The sequence below is a fragment of the Pimephales promelas genome, chromosome 6, assembly GCF_988280905.1.
Source record: "Pimephales promelas chromosome 6, fPimPro1.hap1.1, whole genome shotgun sequence".
NCBI lineage: Eukaryota > Metazoa > Chordata > Actinopteri > Cypriniformes > Leuciscidae > Pimephales > Pimephales promelas.
The window spans coordinates 30378039-30400473 of NC_142774.1; the positions used below are offsets into that span (position 1 = coordinate 30378039).

Below are 22435 nucleotides of genomic sequence, written 5' to 3' on the forward strand. Positions count from 1 at the left end.
GGTAATGTTTCGCTAGCTTCTAGCTACTGTTGACAGCTGTCAACTTCCTGTCATGCATGTCACGCGCGACAGTAAGGTTAGGTTAAACGTGACCTTAAACGCAAGCTTTTTTTTAATTTTCTCTTTTTAAAAATACTTTTTGTGGACGTGTTGGCAAGGACTCATGATATAGGCTGTAATTTACATTTAGTACAAAATATAACACACACACAAAAAAAAAAAAAACTTTTATTTTTATCATTTTTTTTCTACACCCCTCGCGGTCGACTTGGGATTAGTCTGCGGTCTACCAGTAGACCGCGATCGACTGGTTGGGCACTCCTGCTCTAGACCCTTCCAGAGCTGAGATATCGAAACTCAAAATTTCGACCCGAAAAAAAACCGACAATGTTACCCCTTACGTTTTTTTTTTTCCGGGCGAAAAATAAAGTTGAGCGCAAAAATGGGGGCTCTAGACCCTTCCACAGCTGAGATATCGAAAACTCAAAATTTCGACCCAAAAAAAAAAACGACAGTGGTACCCCTTTCGTTTTTTTTTTCGGGCGAAAAATAAAGTTGACTGCAAAAATTGAGGCTCTAGACCCTTCCAGAGCTGAGATATCGAAACTCAAAATTTCGACCCGAAAAAAAAAACGACAGTGGTACCCCTTTCGTTTTTTTTTTCAGGCGAAAAATGAAGTTTCTCCAATCCTCTCAAAACTCTGGATTCTGATAGAGGGCCATGAGACTTAAACCTGACTGGAGGCTCTAGACCCTTCCAGAGCTGAGATATCGAAACTCAAAATTTCGACCCAAAAAAAAAAGGCAGTGGTACCACTTTCGTTTTTTTTTTTCGGGCGAAAAATAAAGTTTCTCCAATCTTCTCAAAACTCTGGATTCTAATAGAGGGCCATGAGACTTAAACCTGAGTGCAAAAATGGGGGCTCTAGACCCTTCCAGAGCTGAGATATCGAAAACTCAAAATTTCGACCCAAAAAAAAACGACAGTGGTACCCCTTTCGTTTTTTTTTTCGGGCGAAAAATGATGTTTCTCCAATCTTCTCAAAACTCTGGATTCTGATAGAAGGCCATGAGACTTAAACCTGAGTGCAAAAATGGAGGCTCTAGACCCTTCCAGAGCTGAGATAGCGAAACTCAAAATTTCGACCCGAAAAAAAAAACGACAGTGGTACCCCTTTCGTTTTTTTTTTTAGGCGAAAAATGAAGTTTCTCCAATCCTCTCAAAACTCTGGATTCTGATAGAGGGCCATGAGACTTAAACCTGAGTGCAAAAATGGAGGCTCTAGAACCTTCCAGAGCTGAGATATCGAAACTCAAAATTTCGTCACGAAAAAAAAAAACGACAGTGGTACCCATTTCGGTTTTTTTTTTCGGGCGAAAAATTAAGTTTCTCCAATCTTCTCAAAACTCTGGATTCTAAAAGAGGGCCATGAGACTTAAACCTGAGTGCAAAAATGGAGGCTCTCTAGACCCTTCCAGAGCTGAGATATCGAAACTCAAAATTTCGACCCGAAAAAAAAAAAGGCAGTGGTACCACTTTCGTTTTTTTTTTTCGGGCGAAAAATAAAGTTTCTCCAATCCTCTCAAAACTCTGGATTCTAATAGAGGGCCATGAGACTTAAACCTGAGTGCAAAAATGGAGGCTCTAGACCCTTCCAGAACTGAGATATCGAAACTCAAAATTTCGTCACGAAAAAAAAACGACAGTGGTACCCCTTTCGGTTTTTTTTCGGGCGAAAAATTAAGTTTCTCCAATCTTTTTAAAAACTCTGGATTCTGATAGAGGGCCATGAGACTTAAACCTGAGTGCGAAAATGGAGGCTCTAGACCCTTCCAGAGCTAAGATATTGAAACTCAAAATTTCGACCCGAAAAAAAAAAACGACAGTGATACCCCTTTTGTTTTGTTTTTCGGGCGAAAAATAAAGTTTCTCCAATCTTCTCAAAACTCTGGATTCTAATAGAGGACCATGAGACTTAAACCTGACTGCAAAAATTGAGGCTCTAGACCCTTCCAGAGCTGAGATATCGAAACTCAAAATTTCGACCCGAAAAAAAAAAGACAGTGGTACCCCTTACTTTTTTTTTTTCAGGCGAAAAATGAAGTTTCTCCAATCCTCTCAAAACTCTGGATTCTGATAGAGGGCCATGAGACTTAAACCTGACTGCAAAAATTGAGGCTCTAGACCCTTCCAGAGCTGAGATATCGAAACTCAAAATTTTGACCCGAAAAAAAAAAAACGACAGTGGTACCCCTTTCGTTTTTTTTTTCAGGCGAAAAATGAAGTTTCTCCAATCCTCTCAAAACTCTGGATTCTGATAGAGGGCCATGAGACTTAAACCTGAGTGCAAAAATGGAGGCTCTAGACCCTTCCAGAGCTGAGATATTGAAACTCAAAATTTCGACCCGAAAAAAAAACGACAGTGGTACCCCTTTTGTTTTTGTTTTTCGGGCGAAAAATGAAGTTTCTCCAATCTTCTCAAAACTCTGGATTCTAATAGAGGGCCATGAGACTTAAACCTGAGTGCAAAAATGGAGGCTCTAGACCCTTCCAGAGCTGAGATATCGAAACGCAAAATTTCGACCCGAAAAAAAAAACGACAGTGGTACCCCTTTCGTTTTTTTTTCAGGCGAAAAATGAAGTTTCTCCAATCCTCTCAAAACTCTGGATTCTGATAGAGGGCGATGAGACTTAAACCTGAGTGCAAAAATGGAGGCTCTAGACCCTTCCAGAGCTAAGATATCGAAACTCAAAATTTCGACCCGAAAAAAAAACGACAGTGGTACCCCTTTCGTTTTTTTTTTTTTTTTTGGGCGAAAAATAAAGTTTCTCCAATCTTCTCAAAACTCTGGATTCTAATAGAGGGCCATGAGACTTAAACCTGAGTGCAAAAATGGAGGCTCTAGACCATTCCAGAGCTGAGATATCGAAACTCAAAATTTCGACCCGAAAAAAAAAACGACAGTGGTACCCCTTTCGTTTTTTTTTTTTCAGGCGAAAAATGAAGTTTCTCCAATCCTCTCAAAACTCTGGATTCTGATAGAGGGCCATGAGACTTAAACCTGAGTGCAAAAATGGAGGCTCTAGACCAGTGTTTCTCAAACTTTTTCAGCCCAAGGACCACTTTATCTTCCATTTTTTTTCTGAGGACCACCTAACAAAATCCCACTCTAACACGCCCCCAAAAACAAACAAAAAATGTAAGGATAAGCTAAATTTAAGTTTAAATTTAACTCCTAACTGAGCTTTGACTGATATAGGCTTTTCATTTTTCTGTCAGTGAAGAAAGTAAACATAGGGTCAACTGATATAGGTTGATTTTGCCTATAAATAATTTTTTTTCAGACGCGTTTATTTACTGAAAGCTAAAGCTTGGTAATTAAGTTTATCAAATGCATTCACAATATGTATAGGCTACACATTTATTATTGTTTGTATGCCTAATACAGGGCTTTATAATCAAAGAGGTCCTGCTGGTTTTGACTTTGAGACCATGGTGAACTTGAGACGGTGTTGCACAGCGCACTTGAATCCGACTCTGAGGTCTCAAAGTGACAGACGCTGCTAATAAAGATGCTGTCGCCATGTGTGTTAATAATGTTAATCAAACATCAGAAAGAAAGTAATTTAACGTTACTGTATTTGACTGAATTACTTTTGCAAAATTAACAAGAATGAATGTTGAATTTATAGTGAAAACCATGTAGGCTATTGTAGCCATTTGATTACTTTATATAATATAATATTATTCAGTGCTTAAAGTTTTTCATAAGTCGATTTATTGTGCCTTTGTTCTATTTTAATTTGTGACTCTTGTCATCAGTAAGCTTGAGATTATTTTCTTAAGCTATTATTTTTTGGTGATATTGAAATTGGTCACAATAATTATGAAATTTTAGTCGCAATACATTTTGATATGATAAAAAAAAAACCGTGTTAAAAGTAACATAACTTAACTGTGAAGTATATCATAGATGGATAAAATGACTCGTATAATAATATAACATTTAGCTCATGTAGTTGGTGACCTAAAGTGGTGGTGGTGGGGGGGGGGGGTGGCTGCAGTAACTCATAGCCCCTGGGCCCAGTGAGCTCTTAATACGGCCCTGCTTGCAGGTTCACTACCTGGTCCCGGAAGGGAGTGGTAGGAACCTTGGGCACATCTCCAGGCCGGGGTCTCAGGATCACATGAGAGTGACCGGGCCTGAATTCCAAGGGCACGCTTCGTCAACGGAGAATGCGTGCAGGTCCCCTACCCTCTTAAAGGAGGCCAGTGCAACCAGGAGCACCGTCTTCATAGACAGAGGCTCAAAGGGAGCCCTCTGCTGGACTTTTAAGACCACTGAGAGGAGGATTCAGTCTCGTGATCAGGTCGTGCTTCCCTAGTGACTTACCTTCAACTGCTTCGTGATATGCGGCGATAGCGGCCACATACACCTTCAGGGTGGAGGGAGACATTCTTCGCTCCAGCCCATCTTGCAGGAAGGAAAGCACAACACTGATCAGGCATCTCTAGGGGTCTTCTCGGTGAGAAGAGCACCAGTTGACGAAGAGGTTCCACTTCAACGCATAGACATGTCTCGTAGGCGATGCTCTAGCGGAAGTGATAGCCACCACCGCAGGTGGTAGGGTACTCAAACCTGCCTCCCATCCAGGAGCCACACATGGAGCTACCAAGGATCGGGACGAGGGTGGCGTCTCTAAAAAAGGACGTCCTTCCTCAGAGGAGTTGGTGAACCGATTTCGCTTATAGTATTGGTTCTTATGGGTTTCCCGAATTATGAAATCGGATTAGTCTTGATTTTGATCTGGATCAGATCATGAGTTTGGATAAGAACTCAGGTTCTGATATTTCTCACGCAGGTTTTTAACCAAACTATCCTGTGCCATGCAAACCCTATAAAGCCTACATTTTTGATACGCAAAATTCTCTAAAGTATTTAAAGGCCTCTAAATTTCAACATTATCAAAAAACAAACACAAAAAGCCTTCTGTCATCTGTTTCTGATTGATAGTTTAAATATATTTAAGTTTTTAATGTAGCCCATCATTTAAAAAAAAACTTTCTGCTTCAGGTCATGCTAGACAGTAGCTATTTGTACTGATATTTTTACAGATTTTAAAAATAAAAGTAAACATAAGAATGTTATAATGTTAGTTATTATAGATAATTAGTAGCATTGCATTATGTTTTGCCCCCACAACAAAAACTAAAACATCTTACCAAGACGTTATGTTGGAGACAGAGTGACAACTGGTATTTTATAAATTTTGCTGTACCTTTATAAAATCAGAATATTATCTTACTTTTTGGCCATATACACTGTAGTTATTAGCAAATAGAAACAGCACCAAATTGCATATTTTTGCTCAGTTTGGACCAGTTTTTCCTCCTCGAATATGAACTCCATATTTTCCATATAAAATCCTGATGCATCAAATGTGAAAAAAACAAAAAACAGAACTATTATTTCATGTCAGGCTTTACAGTGTTAAAATTAACTCCAGCACTGTTGCAATGCTTCTTGTTCTGATTTGACCATTTTAAGATTATTGCCACCAGCAAATAAACTTGTTCGATTAACAGCTGATAGTGCCCCCTAGTGTCAGTTCAACAATTTACCAACAGTCTTCACAATGTTTTACTGTTTGAGTACATTTGGATTAAATATTTTGTAAACATGTTAACACTGTTTATATCCCCTTTCCAGTTTTAAATTGTGTAATACGCTATCAGCATTTTAGCAGTCACCCAATAATTTTTCAATGTTTTGTATAAACAAGGAAGCTAATTATAGTGAAAATCAATAGTGGAAACAATGTCCATAGTGCTGGTAAGCTTTTTTTCTTATATTTATATCTAATTCCAGGCTAAACAGAGTCTGAGAATAACATCCACCTTCTGTTATGAACAAATACAAATCCATATCATAATGCAGCTTTCTGTTGGACTTACACACAAGCAAATCTCTTTAGTTCCAGGCATCAATTTGATAGTTTTGTTACTACTTTTATGTGAAGCTTTTAAACTACCAATAAATCAGACAATTGGCTTAAATTACACCAAACTGTAGCTGATTTCAAAATAAATCACTCCTTTCTGAAAACAAGACAGTTATATATTTCTATACATACAGCCATTGTTTCAAGTTTCAATCCTCATCAACATTTAACACACAAACACGCTCATTTTCAGAGTAATATTCATGTTTACTGCGACATTGCTGCAGATGTCGGGTAAAAAGGCCATTCCTCAATCACAAGAACTTTGGGCACCAAATGAAAAAAGACACGCATTGCATTCCCGACTGCTTTAATAAATCAGAGACAAATGTGTCTTCCACTTAGTCTCATTTAAGCAGGAATCAGCTGTATAAAACAGTCAAGCATGTTCTGCACACCTGCATTGGACAAGTCAGTCAACGAGTAAACATTAGATGAGAGGGACGTTTCACACATTCACTACCATGTGTCATCATACAAGCATTGATATTCAAGGAGAAAGCATTCCAAAGTTCTCCCAAAGACAACGTGGTTTTTATCTAATCATAACATTCAAGTTCATATCCTGTTTTTTTTTCTTCTTCTTCTTCTTGTTTTTTGGTTTTCTTACATGTAAAACCTCTTTGTCTTGTTGATTGGCAAATAGTTAAAAACTGTTAGTGGCAGCCGTGCTAATGGGTCACGTGTCTGTTTCAGTCTTGGCCCTTTAACAGTTCACAGAATATGAAAAATGTTCTGCTACAGGCATCTGGAAAAATAAATGAGTGTTTTTCTCCCAAAACACAATGCTGAGTAACATAATTCTTAAAAAAAAAAACAAAAAAAAAACTGATCAGTCTTTTGTTTTACGGTTTGATTTCTTTAGCTTATCCGTTTAAAATAGAATGACTGTTCATTATTTCGTACCAACATTCAAATTTCAATACTGCTGAAGTTCTACAAAGGCATAAATAAAAACAGAATATAATACATGATGCTGTATAAAATTCTAAATAAAATGTATATACTTATTTTTTTGTTTGTTTGTTTGTGTTTTTTGGAAATAATTGCCAGAGAGGCAAATTACATTTTTGAGAGCAGGAAAACACCAAGTATACCCCTGAGATTAAAAATAAATTCCCTATATGCATGTGAGAACAGTTGTTCTAATCGTTGCCTGAAACTACATTGCGCTACGGAAAACTTGAAGGCACAAAAACTGAGGCTTTTTGACCCCAGGACTACACACCGCACAGCTGAAGACCCCAGCTCACTCGTAACAAATGACTCCACAACACTTCACATCAGAACGGAACACTTTAGATAATCGTGGTAACAGAATTAGTCTCCGTGCGGCTCAGGATACTTCAACTTGGGGCTCATTGTTTCTTGTTTTTTAGGTAGAAATAAAAAATAAAAATAAAAACAGCTGAGTCAAAGTTCATACTTTAGAGGGAGCAAGGCAGTGATTGAAGGTTAAGGGCCAGAATTCAGAGAGAATCAACAGTTGAGACGCTCTATAAATGATAGATGCCCTGCATTAAGGCTGGATAATCATGGACTACGGTAAGTTAAAAAAATGAAAACTGCAGGACCTCCAGAACAGTCACCAGGATACCATATATAACATAGTTGTGTTCCTCTTTTCCTTTTGTTTTTACCCAACATATATTCTTATATATTTTTATAGATAGATAGAGAGAGATGTGTATATAGATACACATAATTCTGAAGAAAGTTAAGAGTATTATATTAAAACAAGGCTTTTCAAAGGTTGTTATGCACAATATATAGATGTATGTTACAAGATATACAAGGGTTTAAGTCACAACGATCATTACGGATACATCCAAGCATTCGACACCATACCTTTGGCTTGAAGATTAGTTTAACGGTGAAGAACACAAATAATAAAAAAGCAAAGAAAACTGTTGGAATCTGTTCAGACAAATAAATTGCTATTTAAATGTGACGGAGAAGAGAGAGAGAAAAAAAAGAATATTCAAGTTTTATGTTCTTACACTTTGATAAAAAGTGTGAATTTAACCCCAAGTTGAGTGATATTGAATTTCAACAACACTTTGAGCAAAAAAAAAAGAGCAGGTAATACGATAAACTGGATTTTTCAAGTTTGTCATTCCACATGTGCAAGTCAGTACTTATATTTAGATGTATAAAAAAAATGCTACAACTCGTACACCAAGCCACAGTCTCTGATCTCGTTCAGATCAGAGTAAAAAAGAAGGGCTTGAAAAGTGGCAGGATAAAAGCATCCTCCGCTCCTCGTTTCTTTCTCTCCGCATCTTCCTGGGAAGAAAAGAGGTGGCAGTGGAGTCTACCTGTAGCCCGGAGAGGGGAAAAGACCACTTCTTTTCCTTCTGTGCCTCTTGCGCCCTCTCGTGTGAGTTCTGTTTTTCCTGAATCACTCGCTGTCGGTCTCCAGCTCTGTGTCGGACCACTCTACGGGCTGCAGCAGGCCGCTCTGTTGGGCGTACTCGATCACTGCTTTGTAGCAGAAGTAGTACTGGTCCCAGGTTTGGATGCTGAAGGCACGCTGCGTCCGCATGCGACGCACCGTCTGCTTAATGTCCACTGTCCCGATGTCCTCCAGACGGGAGAGACAAATGTCTAAAGTACAAAACGTGCCTGGGGGAGAATAGAGAGAACTTGTAAGACATGCTTTAGTGTAGGGATGTCCCGATACCACTTTTTCACTTCCGATACCGATACCGATGCCGCACCTTTGGCTTTTGCCGATACCGATATTAGTCCGATATTTTTTTTTCGTGGTCCGACGTGCCGTATACGGCCCACAGGGTGGTTTATAGGTTTAACTTTGTGAAAGACAAAACAAAACAAACACAAAAGTAAACATAATACATATCTTTGGAAAGCTGAGAAACTCGTGATTCGAACGACGTAAACCATTTTAAGATACAATCAACACAGCGGGCACAATCTGTCTCTTTGTCAGACCACCAACAGCCAAAACAAACCAACACAAACTGGAAGAAACTCACCAATTAGCCATCTGTTAGTCCACATTCCAACAAAAATGGTTTGGTTTCACTGTAAAGCGTCCATACAATCCAATTTGAAGAAGTTTTTAGTCCAAAACAATTGTATATATGAATAAACATCCATGGAATGTAAATAGTAGCATTTCGCGTTAGCCGACAGCGCTATCACAACTTCGACGCACTAATGCTACGTTCACACCGGACGCGAATAGGGCGTCAGGCGCGAATGATTTCAATGTTAAGTCAATGCAAGAAAAATTCCTGCGGCGCGAATGAGGCGTGGAGCGCGGCGCGGAAGACGCGAATACGCCTCATTCGCGCGTCAAGTTGGCGCGAATTGAGCGTTGTGCATTCACGCGTTTGACGCGAATTCGCGTCTGCCGCCCGAGTTGAAAAATCTGAACTTTGGCGTGAATTCGCGCCGCGTTAACCAATCAGGAGCCTAGCTGCTTGCTCACGTGGTGAAGTGTCTGGATGCTTCAATAAATTATTTTGTTAATATGACTAAATGCATGGTGGGATTATGCACAACAAAGCAAATGTTTCATCACTTAAAACATTATTTCTATATGGAGACATGTTCATTTTGTATTAAATGTTATTCATTCCATATCTAGAAATAGTATTATGTTGTAAAGACAATCAAATGTGCATTCGTGTCTGGACGTGAGAGAGAGAAAAAAAATCACAGGACAGGTTAATAACTTTTGAAGGCTGGCTCTATTTATTATCAAAACAAAAATAAATGACAGCTAGATTAGATGGATGAGGGGCCGGGCGAGGGTGATCCTCGCTCAGATGCGGGACAACAGGTCATCAAACTGGGCGCGTGACAGGCGAAAGTACCGCTGACAGCGGCCGTCATCCAGCGCAGCTCCTGGAGCGAGCAAATGGTGAAACTCGCCAAACGGTTCGGCTCCGAAGGGTCCGGTGGACACAAATATACGGCGACGATGATCCCCACGCCGCTGTTCTGCTATCCAGAGTAAATACAGAGCGGTAACTCTCTTGATGAATGCTCGGTCGACATAAAAACAATGACCGCCAACGGATTTTGATTCTGACGCGCGTCACGCGCGTAAATTTCGCTTCAAACTTTACGCGTGCCAGTTTCGCTCTTGACACGCGAATACACTAGTGGTCAAGCGTCTAGACGCGTCAGGCGCGAATTTGACGCGCGATTCGCGTCCGGTGTGAACGTAGCACAACACTATGATCCGTCTAACTTCAGTTGAAACGTAAACATTGGAGAAAAAAGAATGTCAAAATGGCCGCTGACCCATGAACTATTGATTGACAGGTCATTTTAGCCAATCGGCGAGTGTTAGGGGTGTCTTCTAAACTCCAACAGCCAACGAGCGTGCCTGGTGAAGATCGGTACCTACCTCTCTTTGAGTGACAGTTTATCTATCCAGTTGCAATAGAGAATGAAATGACGCTATTTTCTGATAGCCAATGAATTTCTGAAAAGACTGAAATGCAGCTTTTGTGGGTGGAATCATCCGATTACATTAGAATCCGTGCGCAAAGCGAGAGTGCGCGCGTGTGCGTAAACACAACAATCATCACGTGACAGGCTGCGCCGCTAAACTGGATATCGCTCATATTTGTTTCTCCCCTCCGATCTCCGATCTAGCGTTCTGGGCCGGTATCGGCGCGATACCGATGCCGTGGATCGGATCGGGACATCCCTACTTTAGTGCAGTTAAGAAATTAGAAAAAAAACAAAAAAAGTAGACTCACCTGTTCTGCCGATGCCTGCACTGCAGTGCACCACCACTGGGGGGCCTCCTGGGGGGCCCGTCCAATCAGGATACAGTGTTCGTAATGAGGACTCTTGTCTCCGTTTCACGTGTGCCTGGAAATCCAACATGGCTGACGCCGACTTCGGAACACCAAAATCTGGCCAGCTCATGTAGAGATAATGAGACACTTCCCTACATTCCCCTGTCTGAAAGAGAAGCTTGTACGGTCATTTACATTATTACAGACATTAACATGCATATAAAAGGCCTCAACGTATCCCTTGTAACTAAACAATAAGTGTGTGATCTAAGGGTGTTCACTCTTGGCTAGGGATGGGCATCTATTAATCAACGATCTCTCCTTAAATAGACATAAGCCACACCCATTCTGGCGGGACGCTCATTGGTGCTTACGTCACGCAAGTTCCCACGATAGGTTGCAGCTGTTGCCGCAGAGCAACCAATAGGCGTGCGAGTTGCCTCGCCTAGGTCTGCTCTGTGCAGCAATGCGTTTTAAATTTTTTGGCTTCAGTATTCTTGAGAAAAGGGATTTTCCCAAAGCGTAACCTAGCTTACACAATACGAGAGTACTCTCATAAGAGAACTGCATTATATGCAATTGTATACAAATCAGTTGTTAATTTTAAACTTTAATATTATAATAATACCAGCTAAGTGAGAAAAATGTACGAAATCAAATATGTCGGAATCGAATCACAAAGCTCATGAACAGAAATAAAATTGTGAAATTTGTCAATGCCCAGCCCTAATAAAATCAGTAAAAAGAATATATAGGCAAAAAAAAAGATAAAAACAGAGACTGAGGGACTGACCTGAGTGTTGAAGAGCTCCAAGTGTGATAGCTTAAAGTCCTGAAACATCTCAATATGGACATTTCTCACCAAAAAGTACCCATAATCCTCAGTGCGGCCAGCCTCTAATGGCCAGTACTGTCCGCATTTCACTCGACCTCGCTCTACAACTCTGAGATGGACAAAGACAAGATTGTCAAGAATTAAACTGGTCTTCTTTACCAGACATTAATACTTATACAAATATTATAAAGACAACAGATAAATACATGGAATAAACGGACAAACATTCTATGATCAGTTCATATTGTTTAAATTACTATTTCTGACATCCAACTGCATAAAATGTAAATATCATAGGGCTGCAACAATATAATTCTACCACAATTTTATGTCAAAGAAAATGGACTGCATGAAGAAAGGGAGAGCAATAATTGTGTGTGTCAAATTTGGAACGTGTTAGATTAAATTAAAAAACAGCAAAAGCTTTTTTTTTTTATTGAAGTATTTGACAAAAGAGTACACTACCGTTTAAACGTTTGGGGTTAGTAAAATGTTATAATGTTGGTTCGAAAGAACCATGGTTGCATTTATTCAATCAAAAATAGAACAAAACAGTAATATTGTGAAATATTGTTCAACTGTTTTCTATTTTAATATTTATATTATATAAGGTCATTTAATTCTGTAATGGCAAAGCTGAGTTTTCAGCGGCCATTATTTCAATTTTCAGTCCCATGACCCTTCAGTAATCATTCTAATATGCTGATTGGTGCTTAAGAAACATTTTTTATAACTACCAGTTGAAAATAACTGTGCTGCTCAATATTTAAAAAAAAAAAATCATGATGCTTTCAGGATTCTATGATGAATAAGGAGAACAGCATTTATTTGAAATAGTAAAATCTTCTGTCACTTTTGATCAATTTCATGCATCCTTGCTGAAAAAAAAATCTTAGTGACCCCAAACCTTTGAATGGTATTGTATTTTAGTTGCAGCCCCAAATACAGTTATTGTGTCCAAAATCCTGTTAAAGAATCATTAAAAAAATCTTAAAGGAAAAGCAATATAACTTTTAACTAACCTTGTAGTCATAACAATGATTAAAACCATTTGCTCCCACACCATTCGCCAAAAGTCTCCAAAAGTTTTTGGCAAAGGCCCTGAAACAAGCCAAAATGTACCATTTGCACATTTACTGTATGTGTACTTCACAAAAAAAATGTTTCGTTTTGAAAAACAAAGTCTCACCCTGAGTAGCGATGTAAGCATTACTCCTCTTGTAACCATCCATGAAACTAGCATTGATGTAGTCAGACGTCTACATAAAATAAAATGTAGTGTGTAAGTTACCAACTGCATCCAGAATTTTCAGTTTCAGCCCAGAATTCTCATTTCAGTGCATCCCTAACATTGCACACATAAATTTACTAAAATTACAGTAAAAAAAGAAAGAAGCTAATATTAAACACTTAAATAATACTATAAAATGACTGCAATGAACAATGACAACCATAAAGATCATCATAAGGGGATATGGGCATTACTCTGACCTCGTCGTCCTCATCATTGAGCGGACAGAGTCGAACGCGTGATTGGTCAAGGCAAAGGACGTCACTGTAGCGATTCTTTATCTGGTTAGAGGTTTTCCTGTCAGAATAAATATCATATTTATACAAGCAAACACTTCTTGGTCTGTGAATGTATCGTCAAATACATTTACAGACAAAGAAGTTTAGAATATGCCAAAAACCCAAATGCAAATGTCACTTACTTAGAGTAGTCAAAGGTTCCAGCAGGAGGTTCCTTGCGGATCTCCTCATACTCCTGATAAATGCCCTTCTTCTTTTTGCGTTTCACGTGCTGCACCAGATCCTGCAGGCTCATTCCGCCTGGCTCAGCCACGTGCACCGACAACACAGCCGGTTCAGTCGTCGTTCCCGGAAACCAGCTCATATCTGGATTGGGGCTGTGATGGAGGGGCGGCGGCCTTGATTTCAGTGGGAGGGGTGGAATGCCATTTCCATCCACTTCCTCTTCCAGAAACTCCATTTCCTGTTGGCTGTCCTCAGCACCATTGCCATCCTGCCTACTGTCATCTACACATGCTCCTTCCACACCCATAGTCCCTGCTCCTCCTGCTAATATAGCACCGGCTGTGTGTTTGTGATGTAGGGGCGTGTCTGGTGGCGTGTCTGACTGTGGGGGAGGCTGACGGCCACGGCCATTGACAGCATTGGCGTTGGACCCCGAAATGCCCCCGGAACCTGGCATCACAGAGCCATTCCAATGCATGTGCCCTGCTGCCCTGTGGTTCTGCAGGTTGGCATTGCCGTCATCTAGTAAGGTGCAGTTCGAGTTCAGTCCATCGCCCAGCAGGGTGGTCCCTGAAGTATTGGCAGTTAAGGGGTCAGCTGAGGTGTTCTGCCCATGCTCCATGGAGTAGGAGCGGAGCAGGCTGCCCAAGCAGTCCGCAGTGACGTAGGAAGAGTTATTGGGGTTATTGGGGCTGGAGTTGACACAGGACTGGATCCAGGCAATGTGACTATACTGTGACGAACCACCCAAATGTTCTGGAAGGGAGCTGACCGGGATGTGATTAACCAGTTCGTGGGCTCTTACAGTGCACACCTGCAGAGGTAGAGAATTTTCACATATATATAAATAAGTAATCAAATTCAAATTATTGAAACCTTCAAAGAGTTTTCAAAGAGTTTAATGTTTGTATATTCAGTCACACAGAGCTCTAGACATACCCTCTCTCTCAGTTTCTCTCTCACAAACAGACGGAGCACCGCAAACGGTGCTCGGAACCACAGCGGAGACGACACAATGAAGACGCATTTCAGACGAGCAGGGAAAGCCCCCTAAATCACAAAAAAGACAGACAGTAAGCACAATACACAAAGGACTGTGGTATTTCCATTCACAGACCCACCCATTAAACAAACCATTTAAGAAAATCAGAAACTGAGGTTAGTAAGACTTTTAAATGTTTTTAAAATAAGTCTCTTATGCTCATGAAGGCTGCATTTGTTTGATCAAATATAAAGTATAAATAATATTGTGTGAAAAATTATTACAATTTAAAATAACTTTTCTGGTTAATATATTCCTGTGATGGCAAAGCTGAATTTGTGTAGTTATCATCCTTGGTGTGAACGGCCTTTAATTTACTGATCTCGCATGACCCTTCAGATATCACTTTAATTTGCTCCTCAGGAAATATCTGTGTGAAAACATTTTCAGGATACTTTGAATAGAAAGTATATTAATTTGAAATACAAATATTTTATAAAAATGTAAATGTCTTTACTGTCACATTTTATTAATTTAATGTGTCCTTGCTGAATAAAGTTTTAAAATGCATTTTTATAAAAAAAAAAATGTACTGACTCAACTTTTTCACTGGTGGATTATCTTTGAATACACTATGTGCCTTAAGGTGTGTAGGCTAGGCATATATAGTGTATGCCTACAAACTCATGTGCTTGCTAAACCATCTGTATTAATAAGCGGTTCATCCCCTCTGTGCTGCAGCTTCCACTATTCTGGGAAGGCATTATGTTGGGGACTTGCTCCCATTCAAAGACTACAGCATCAGTAAGGGCAGGCAGTGAAGATGAGTGATGGTTTCTGGATTGCAGTCAGTGTTCCAGTTCATCCCAAAGGTGTTCAATGAAGTTCAGTTCCAGGTTTTGTGCAGGCCAGTCAAGTTCTTTCACACAAAACTCATTCAATAATTTAGGCTTGTCTCTTTCTACCAAAATGTTTGTCTATGGAGGCGACTGCGTGCTTGATTTTGTGCACCTGTTCTGGGTTAATTAAAAGGGAATGTTTACATACTTTTCACCATTTCCGGACAAAGCACTCTCAGAATAATCCTTCTAAGGTCAACAGTCTCCCTAAATAGCAGGACTCAACAACTTGAACAATAACATTTTTCAAGACATTTCCTCCATTGCCACTTTTTTCAACCAGAGGAACCAACCAAACCACTGTTTCCAAGTAGAAGATTCAAAATGCAAGAACTAAAACACTGAAAATCAAGTTAAATGAGCACTAGTAATCATTTACAATACCAGTCAAATGAGGGTCAGTATGTTTTTTGTTTGAATCTCAAAAGAATCTAAACTTTAATCCAGCAAAGAAACATTAAATTAGTCAAAAGTAACAAAAAAAAAAGACCTTTACATTGTTACTAAAGATTTCTATTTCAAATAAATTAAATGGTTTCCACAAAAACGCTAAGCGGCACAACTGCTTTTAACATTTATAATAATAAAAGTTTCTATTTTTTATTCAAATCAATGCAGCCTTGGTGAGTACTTGTCAAGAAGAACTATAGACCCCAAACTTTTGAATGCTACATATGAACAAACGTAACATGGCAAAAAGCAATATTATCACTCTACCTTTTGTTCACTAAAATACTCAGTAGCTTTTGCAACTGAACTCAGACACTATTACAAACCTTTTGACACCCTTGCCAGTTGCAAGAAAACCAACGATTTTCAAGGAAGTAGCAAGGAAGAAAATAAAATCTTAGTGATATGTAACATGCTGTAATATGATATATTGTAAAAACACAATACATCACCATTCCTTCTTGCATGTTATTGATTATTAATAAAACTCCAGTTCTCCAATAATTAGGAGTATAACAGTAAGGGTTGTCGCGGTGAAGGAATTTTCCTTAGTGACGATTATGAGTGGCTCAATATCATGATATGCAATATCTACATTATTTGCATTTATTTATTTTTTTGCTATATGAATAAGTGTTACAATGTGGTCAAGATGAAGGAGAATTCAAAAACAAAACAGGCTTTATTAATAATCCAAACATTCTGAATGAGCATGCAGAACAAAAATGCAAAACACACAACGAGAACTGACCAAGAACAACTAAAACACAGGGCTATATAAACGGGTAGAACCAAGGAACGTAAACTAGACATATTGTCTCTGTACAAATCACAAACTGTCTAGTATGTCTAATACGCAACTACAGAAACATAATTAGTAAGTTAACCAATGAAACCAAAACTAAACAGAGCGGGAAACAGGAACTAAAGGACACAGAACAAACTGTCAAAATAAGGGTCCACATAACAGAATAGAAATCAGGCAAATTGCTTGTTGGGCTATTGTCATATAACAGTTCCGATCCTCATATCTAAATGGATGGGAGGATTTCTAAGATTGTTGATATTTCACCAGAATCAACACTGCTAGTCTCTGCTTTTTCTAGACAGGCTGTCAGTCAGTACAGGTTACATTGTTACGTCACTAGGTGGCGTCCAGTGACAGTCTTTGAGTGACGCCTCACTTTATTGAGACCAAAGGCATTGATTAAATGCATAGGCCAACGCTGATGCCATTCATTAGAAATATCCTTAAATGTTGACAGGATGCTACGACAAAGATTTCGCTTTCCTTTTCTGACATTGCAAACTTTTTTTTCTTTCACAAATATATGCCTTGACCTGAAGAAGGACAGATACAGGTAATCGCACCTGCTCAGTCGATCGCTCACTCTTATCTGTTTAGGCTTGTTTAGTACAAATCTACAGATCCTCCGTACAAATCACAATTGTACACGGACTCTTAAGTAAAAAAAAAAAAAAAAAAAAAAACCAGTTGGCCGGAAAACAATACATTCTTCACTCTTGTTATTAACTTGTTCAACATTCAAAACACATGCATGAAATGTAAAACAAGAATAGCATAGCCTTGTAAAAAAAAAAAACGTGAACAAAAACGTGGTTGCGGCGGTTGCTTGTATTACAGTAATTCCGTTATCACGACAGCCCTAATAATAGCAAATGCACATGACAGATGAAAAGCTTAATAGATCTCAAAAGAGCAGTTCTACTGATGAAACAGACAGATGGTCTTGACAGTATAACAACACTTACTTTAAGCAGATTCAAAATCTTGACGCAAAGCTCATAGTCAAAGTTGGCATATGTAGAGTTAGTCATATCATAGATGAAAATGAGCCCATCTCTCTGTGTCTGAACACTAAGGGGGAGAGAAATATGTTTTAGATGAAGATGCAAAGCAGTTAACCACAATAGATTTGATCAGATTTATGGATGTGGTCTATTTTACCTCTCAATGGCCTTGTCCAGCTGATATATAATGGCTTGAAGAACAGCCTTATGGGTAGTGAGGTCCGGCCGATGGAGACGTGCTGTAAAAAGTGCCAAAGCTGCACCTTTCGCGTCACGGCCGGGCTAAACACAAAGAAGCCAAATTATTGCAAATATACAACTTACATACACAACATACTGGTAACTAATACATACAAAAATTACCAGCAAGTGAATGTGAAACAAACACTGAGCTCTATTAAGCTTTTTTAGACAGGTGAAATGTACAATATTGCAGCCACTTGCTCAGATTTTTTCTCTCTCTCTGAAAACAGGCATTGTGCCAGAAGACTTAAAAATAGCAAAAGGTATTCCTCTGTTTAAAGCTGATGATTCACAATGTTCTAACAACTATAGACCTATATCTATTTTGCCATGTTTCTCAATTTTTAGAGAAAATTGTATATAAACAGATTCCTTTTCATCTAGATTCAAATCTCATTCTTACAAATATCAGTATGGTTTCAGTAAAAATCACTCTTATGTGGCTTTGCTTCACTTGATTGACAAGGTTACCCTTGGACTTGAACCATGAATTTACATGTATTTTTATAGATCTGTCAAAAGGTTTTTTTTACAGTTCATCATTTCATTTTATTGGAAAAACTGTATATGATATATGTTGCAATTAATTTACATTTCCGTCATATACATTTATATATTTGTTAATATTTTTTAGCTCATTCTTTAATTTTATAGTTATTAAAGGGGAGGCTTTAAATAAGCCTTTTTGGATTTTCTGCCTCTCCCTGCACGTATTGTATACATTTAACATTTGTGGAAAAAAAAACTAAAAAAACTAAAACGGTCAAGGTAGCTGACTAATTTAAAGTAGTAGTGGTTGCATTAAAATTGATTATTCCTTATATCATTGGAACAGTTCTCAAGCATGCTCTATGCTCTGAAAACTGTTTGAGATGTGATGAATACATCAGACCGGCCTACACAAACACTTGAGCAAACTCTGTATACAGCATGATCCTAAATGAAAAATGGCTGAAACAAACACTAACGACCAGACTAAACAAAGATCATGGAACTGCTCTGTGTGTGACGGTATGATATCAGAGATTAAATTTCCTTCACTGTCACTTTAGCAATGATGGTGGCCTTTATTTTCTGCTTTATTTACAGAACAGTAAATATGAATAATTGCGACTTACGCAGTTTTTTGTTTCGCATAATCTGAAAGTGATTAAAAATTCTTCTGTCCAAATTCTTGTCATAGCAGTTAGCCAAAGTTTGGGTTTCTTACTGAGTTTCTTTCATTCTTCAGTCTTTCATAAAGTGCAAATGCAGATACACCACCATTTAAAAGTTTGGGATTTTTTTATGTTTTTGAAAAAGTCTCTTATGCTCACCAAGGCTGCATTTATTTGATCAAAAATACAGTAAAAAACAGCAATGTTGTGAAATATTATTTCATTTAAAAATGGCTGTTTGCTATTTTAATGCATAAAATCACATGTTTTAAAGTAATTTATTCCTTACATTTAGCAGCTATTACTCAGTCTTCAGTGTCACATGATACATATCATTCCTTATCACAGAAATCATTCTAATATGCTGAAGATGTTGTGCTTAAGAAATATTTCTTAGCATTATCAATGTTGGAAACATTGTGCTGCTTAATAATTTGTGGAAACCATGATCATTTTTTTTTTAGGATTCTTTGATGAATAGAAACTTCAAAGAAAAAGAATTTATTTGAGATACAAATATTTTGAAACATTTTAAAAGTATTTACTTTTGATCAATTTAATGTGTCCTTAATGCGAATAAAATAATAACGTAACCACAGCATTTAAAAAAAAATATTTTTTTTTCGAAAGTTAAATACATTCCTGCAAATGTAAGTGATGTACTTATTTGATCAGATGACTGAAAATGTCAAAAAACAAAAATAGTTTTTTAACATCCAGCAACCAGAGCTGATCTGACCACAAAAACAACAGCAGCAAACTGGTAACAGCATCCAGTTCACACATTATACTCATCTGAAATAACACTCACCAGAACTGTGAATTTCCCACTGAGTAACTCGCTCCTTAAAGGCTCCTCGTTTGGGTTAATATTGTAGATGCCTTCCTTTATTCTGGTGTTCTGCAGACACACATGAGTTAGAATGTAAATGGACTCTCTCACACAGTATATTGGATGTTATCATATGAGAGCAGCCACACACACACTTTTTATTTTAAGTTACTGTACCTTGTAAGCTTGGAAGAGGTCAATGGCTCTGGAAACATCAAACTTTCTTGCCATGAGGAACTTAACCGCTGTCATCTGACTGACAAGATCTGCATTCTGAGACTGTTCCCGACATCTCAGCTCAGCCAGAAACTCCTCCACCGCCTGGCACACACACAAACACAAATTTCATCCAAAAAAAACATGTTAATGACAGTTACACATCCCATTCACAGCATTATTTTATTCTCTTTTCTATTCTTGTGTTGGGTCATGTTTTCCTATATAGTGTTAATTTTGTCTGGCCGCTATTACTAAAGATAAAAATACATAAACCTTGTTGATAAATCAGTTGATACTTGGCATTCTGAGATTATCGTAATGGCCATTAACTGTGCTGCTTGTCCAAGTTTGGCTGATTAGCATGACACCATCTGGCTGCAAACAGCATCCTTTTCATTGAGTGCCATTCAAAAGTCAATGTTTATTCTGGCAAACTACACTAAAATGAAAGGGAATGCTAGCAGATGGCTTTCTACAGGTATGATTACGGAAATATTAACTCTCCCATGTCAAACCAACAGAATCAAAATCTACCAACAGCCTTGTCAAAGAATAATGCATCCGTTTCTTTATGTCATAATTTCAGTGTACATTAAAAAAAATGGTCAGTAAATTACTTTTTCAAAGAAATTAAAGTAATACTTATATTCAGCATGGATGGACAAAATATATATTTCAAATAAAAGATGTTCTTTGGAACTTTCTATTAATCCTGGATATCTTTGTTTCCACAAAAATGTTTTAAACATTGCTATGAGAAATGTTTCTTGAGCAGAAATCAGCACATAGGAAGGATTTCTGAAGGATCTTGTGACACGGAAGACTGAAGTAATGATGCTGAAAATTCAGCTTTGCCATAAAAGTAATAAATTGCATTAATAATATTTTAAGATTATTTTTGTTCATTAGTGAGCATATGAGACTTCTCATTAAAAAAGACTCACAAATCTTATGGTAATTTAGTTTATATATTTGCTAGGCTAAAATAACATCCCACCCTCTTAGCTATCCATATTACCAGACATTAAATGCCACTAGTTAATGCACTAATAACCCTAAAATGTTTTAAACATTGCTATGAGAAATGTTTCTTGAGCAGAAATCAGCACATAGGAAGGATTTCTGAAGGATCTTGTGACACGGAAGACTGAAGTAATGATGCTGAAAATTCAGCTTTGCCATAAAAGTAATAAATTGCATTAATAATATTTTAAGATTATTTTTGTTCATAAGTGAGCATATGAGACTTCTCATTAAAAAAGACTCACAAATCTTATGGTAATTTAGTTTATATATTTGCTAGGCTAAAATAACATCCCACCCTCTTAGCTATCCATATTACCAGACATTAAATGCCACTAGTTAATGCACTAATAACCTTCCAGTCTATCTACAGTAGCTACCTCATATTAACTGCTTTTTCAAAAATAAACCAGTTTTGCCAATAAAAAAAAAACGTTTACTTCTGCAGTGCCCAAAGATGATACTACTCAAATCAAACGCATGTGCAGAAGCAGGAGGATGATCTGACATCTGTAAAGAGAGACGTTATGCTACACTCATATTACACCGTTTCCTCAACGAGTCAGAACAAATGGCACCTCCAACACTATTATACGAGTGTTCACACGGTGGTGAGACAGGTTAACCTTAACTTACCTGTCTTACATTTTACAGCACTGGAGTACATCACACACACGGTTCGCTGTTATTTGGCGACAGCGACATGGGCTTTCATATCCACATATTTGACAGGACAGCGACGCAGAACTGTGTTATAATCGCTTTTGTTTAATGCAGTCATGCTGGAATAAGACTCACGTTAAACAGACTAACGTTAGATGACGCGCGTCACATTCAGGTTTTATGCAAACCTAATGTTACTTGCTGCTAGACAGCTGGTGTTCAGTCCAACACATGTAAGGGTCGTTATACAAGAAACCAGTTCTCCAAAAATCTACAATCATAACAATCAATAAATATTTAATAAGGCGCTCAATATTCTCTTAAGCGTCGTTAGCTCTCTAACGCGGCTAGCATTAACCTCAGCTAAGTTACCTTAAAAAATTGCCACAGGGCCGCGTTTCGTGTTAATAAATAAAACACAAACTGTATCATCAGACATATCACCTTGATACATGCTAAAAAGTAGCTTGTGGTGGCTCAGCGTGAAACGCCACGGAATCGACGGAGGACTAGTGAAAATATTTAGGTATCTTACCACCTCCTCTTGAGTTGTCAGGGCTTCCGCCATCTTGAAGCCTGAGCAGCAACGTCTACGGGCGCGCCCTCTCTGCTGACGGGAACGCGCCGCTAGTGCCAGTCAAGCGTGCATCGGGATGGACGCGCATGCGCAATAATGTAGTTAAACTGTGCTTGAAAGTTAGCACACAAGATATTTATAAAAATGAACTAAGCAAGCACAAGGAGAATTGACCGGGAGCAGTTTGTTTTACAAAATTG

The 22435-nt window shown here is 38.3% G+C and overlaps 1 protein-coding gene across 3 annotated transcripts; it reads right to left on the reverse strand.

Annotated features, from left to right (window-relative positions):
* Positions 1-6297: 6297 nt before the first annotated feature.
* ptpn9b (protein tyrosine phosphatase non-receptor type 9b) lies at positions 6298-22286 on the reverse strand. Of its 3 annotated transcripts, none has more exons than XM_039691899.2 (13): positions 22194-22286; positions 19931-20074; positions 19733-19822; positions 17679-17803; positions 17483-17588; positions 14318-14428; positions 13336-14192; positions 13115-13211; positions 12813-12882; positions 12646-12724; positions 11582-11732; positions 10747-10954; positions 6298-8629 (listed from the first exon to the last, which is right to left on the reverse strand). In XM_039691899.2, exons 1-13 carry the CDS (start codon positions 22224-22226, stop codon positions 8406-8408), a joined length of 2295 nt encoding a protein of 764 aa, XP_039547833.2. In that variant the 5' UTR covers positions 22227-22286; the 3' UTR covers positions 6298-8405. The 3 variants fall into 3 exon arrangements, with proteins under 3 accessions (XP_039547833.2, XP_088988499.1, XP_088988500.1); XM_089132373.1 differs by lacking the exon at positions 22194-22286 and adding an exon at positions 22103-22175; XM_089132374.1 differs by lacking the exon at positions 22194-22286 and adding an exon at positions 22031-22093.
* Positions 22287-22435: the final 149 nt, after the last annotated feature.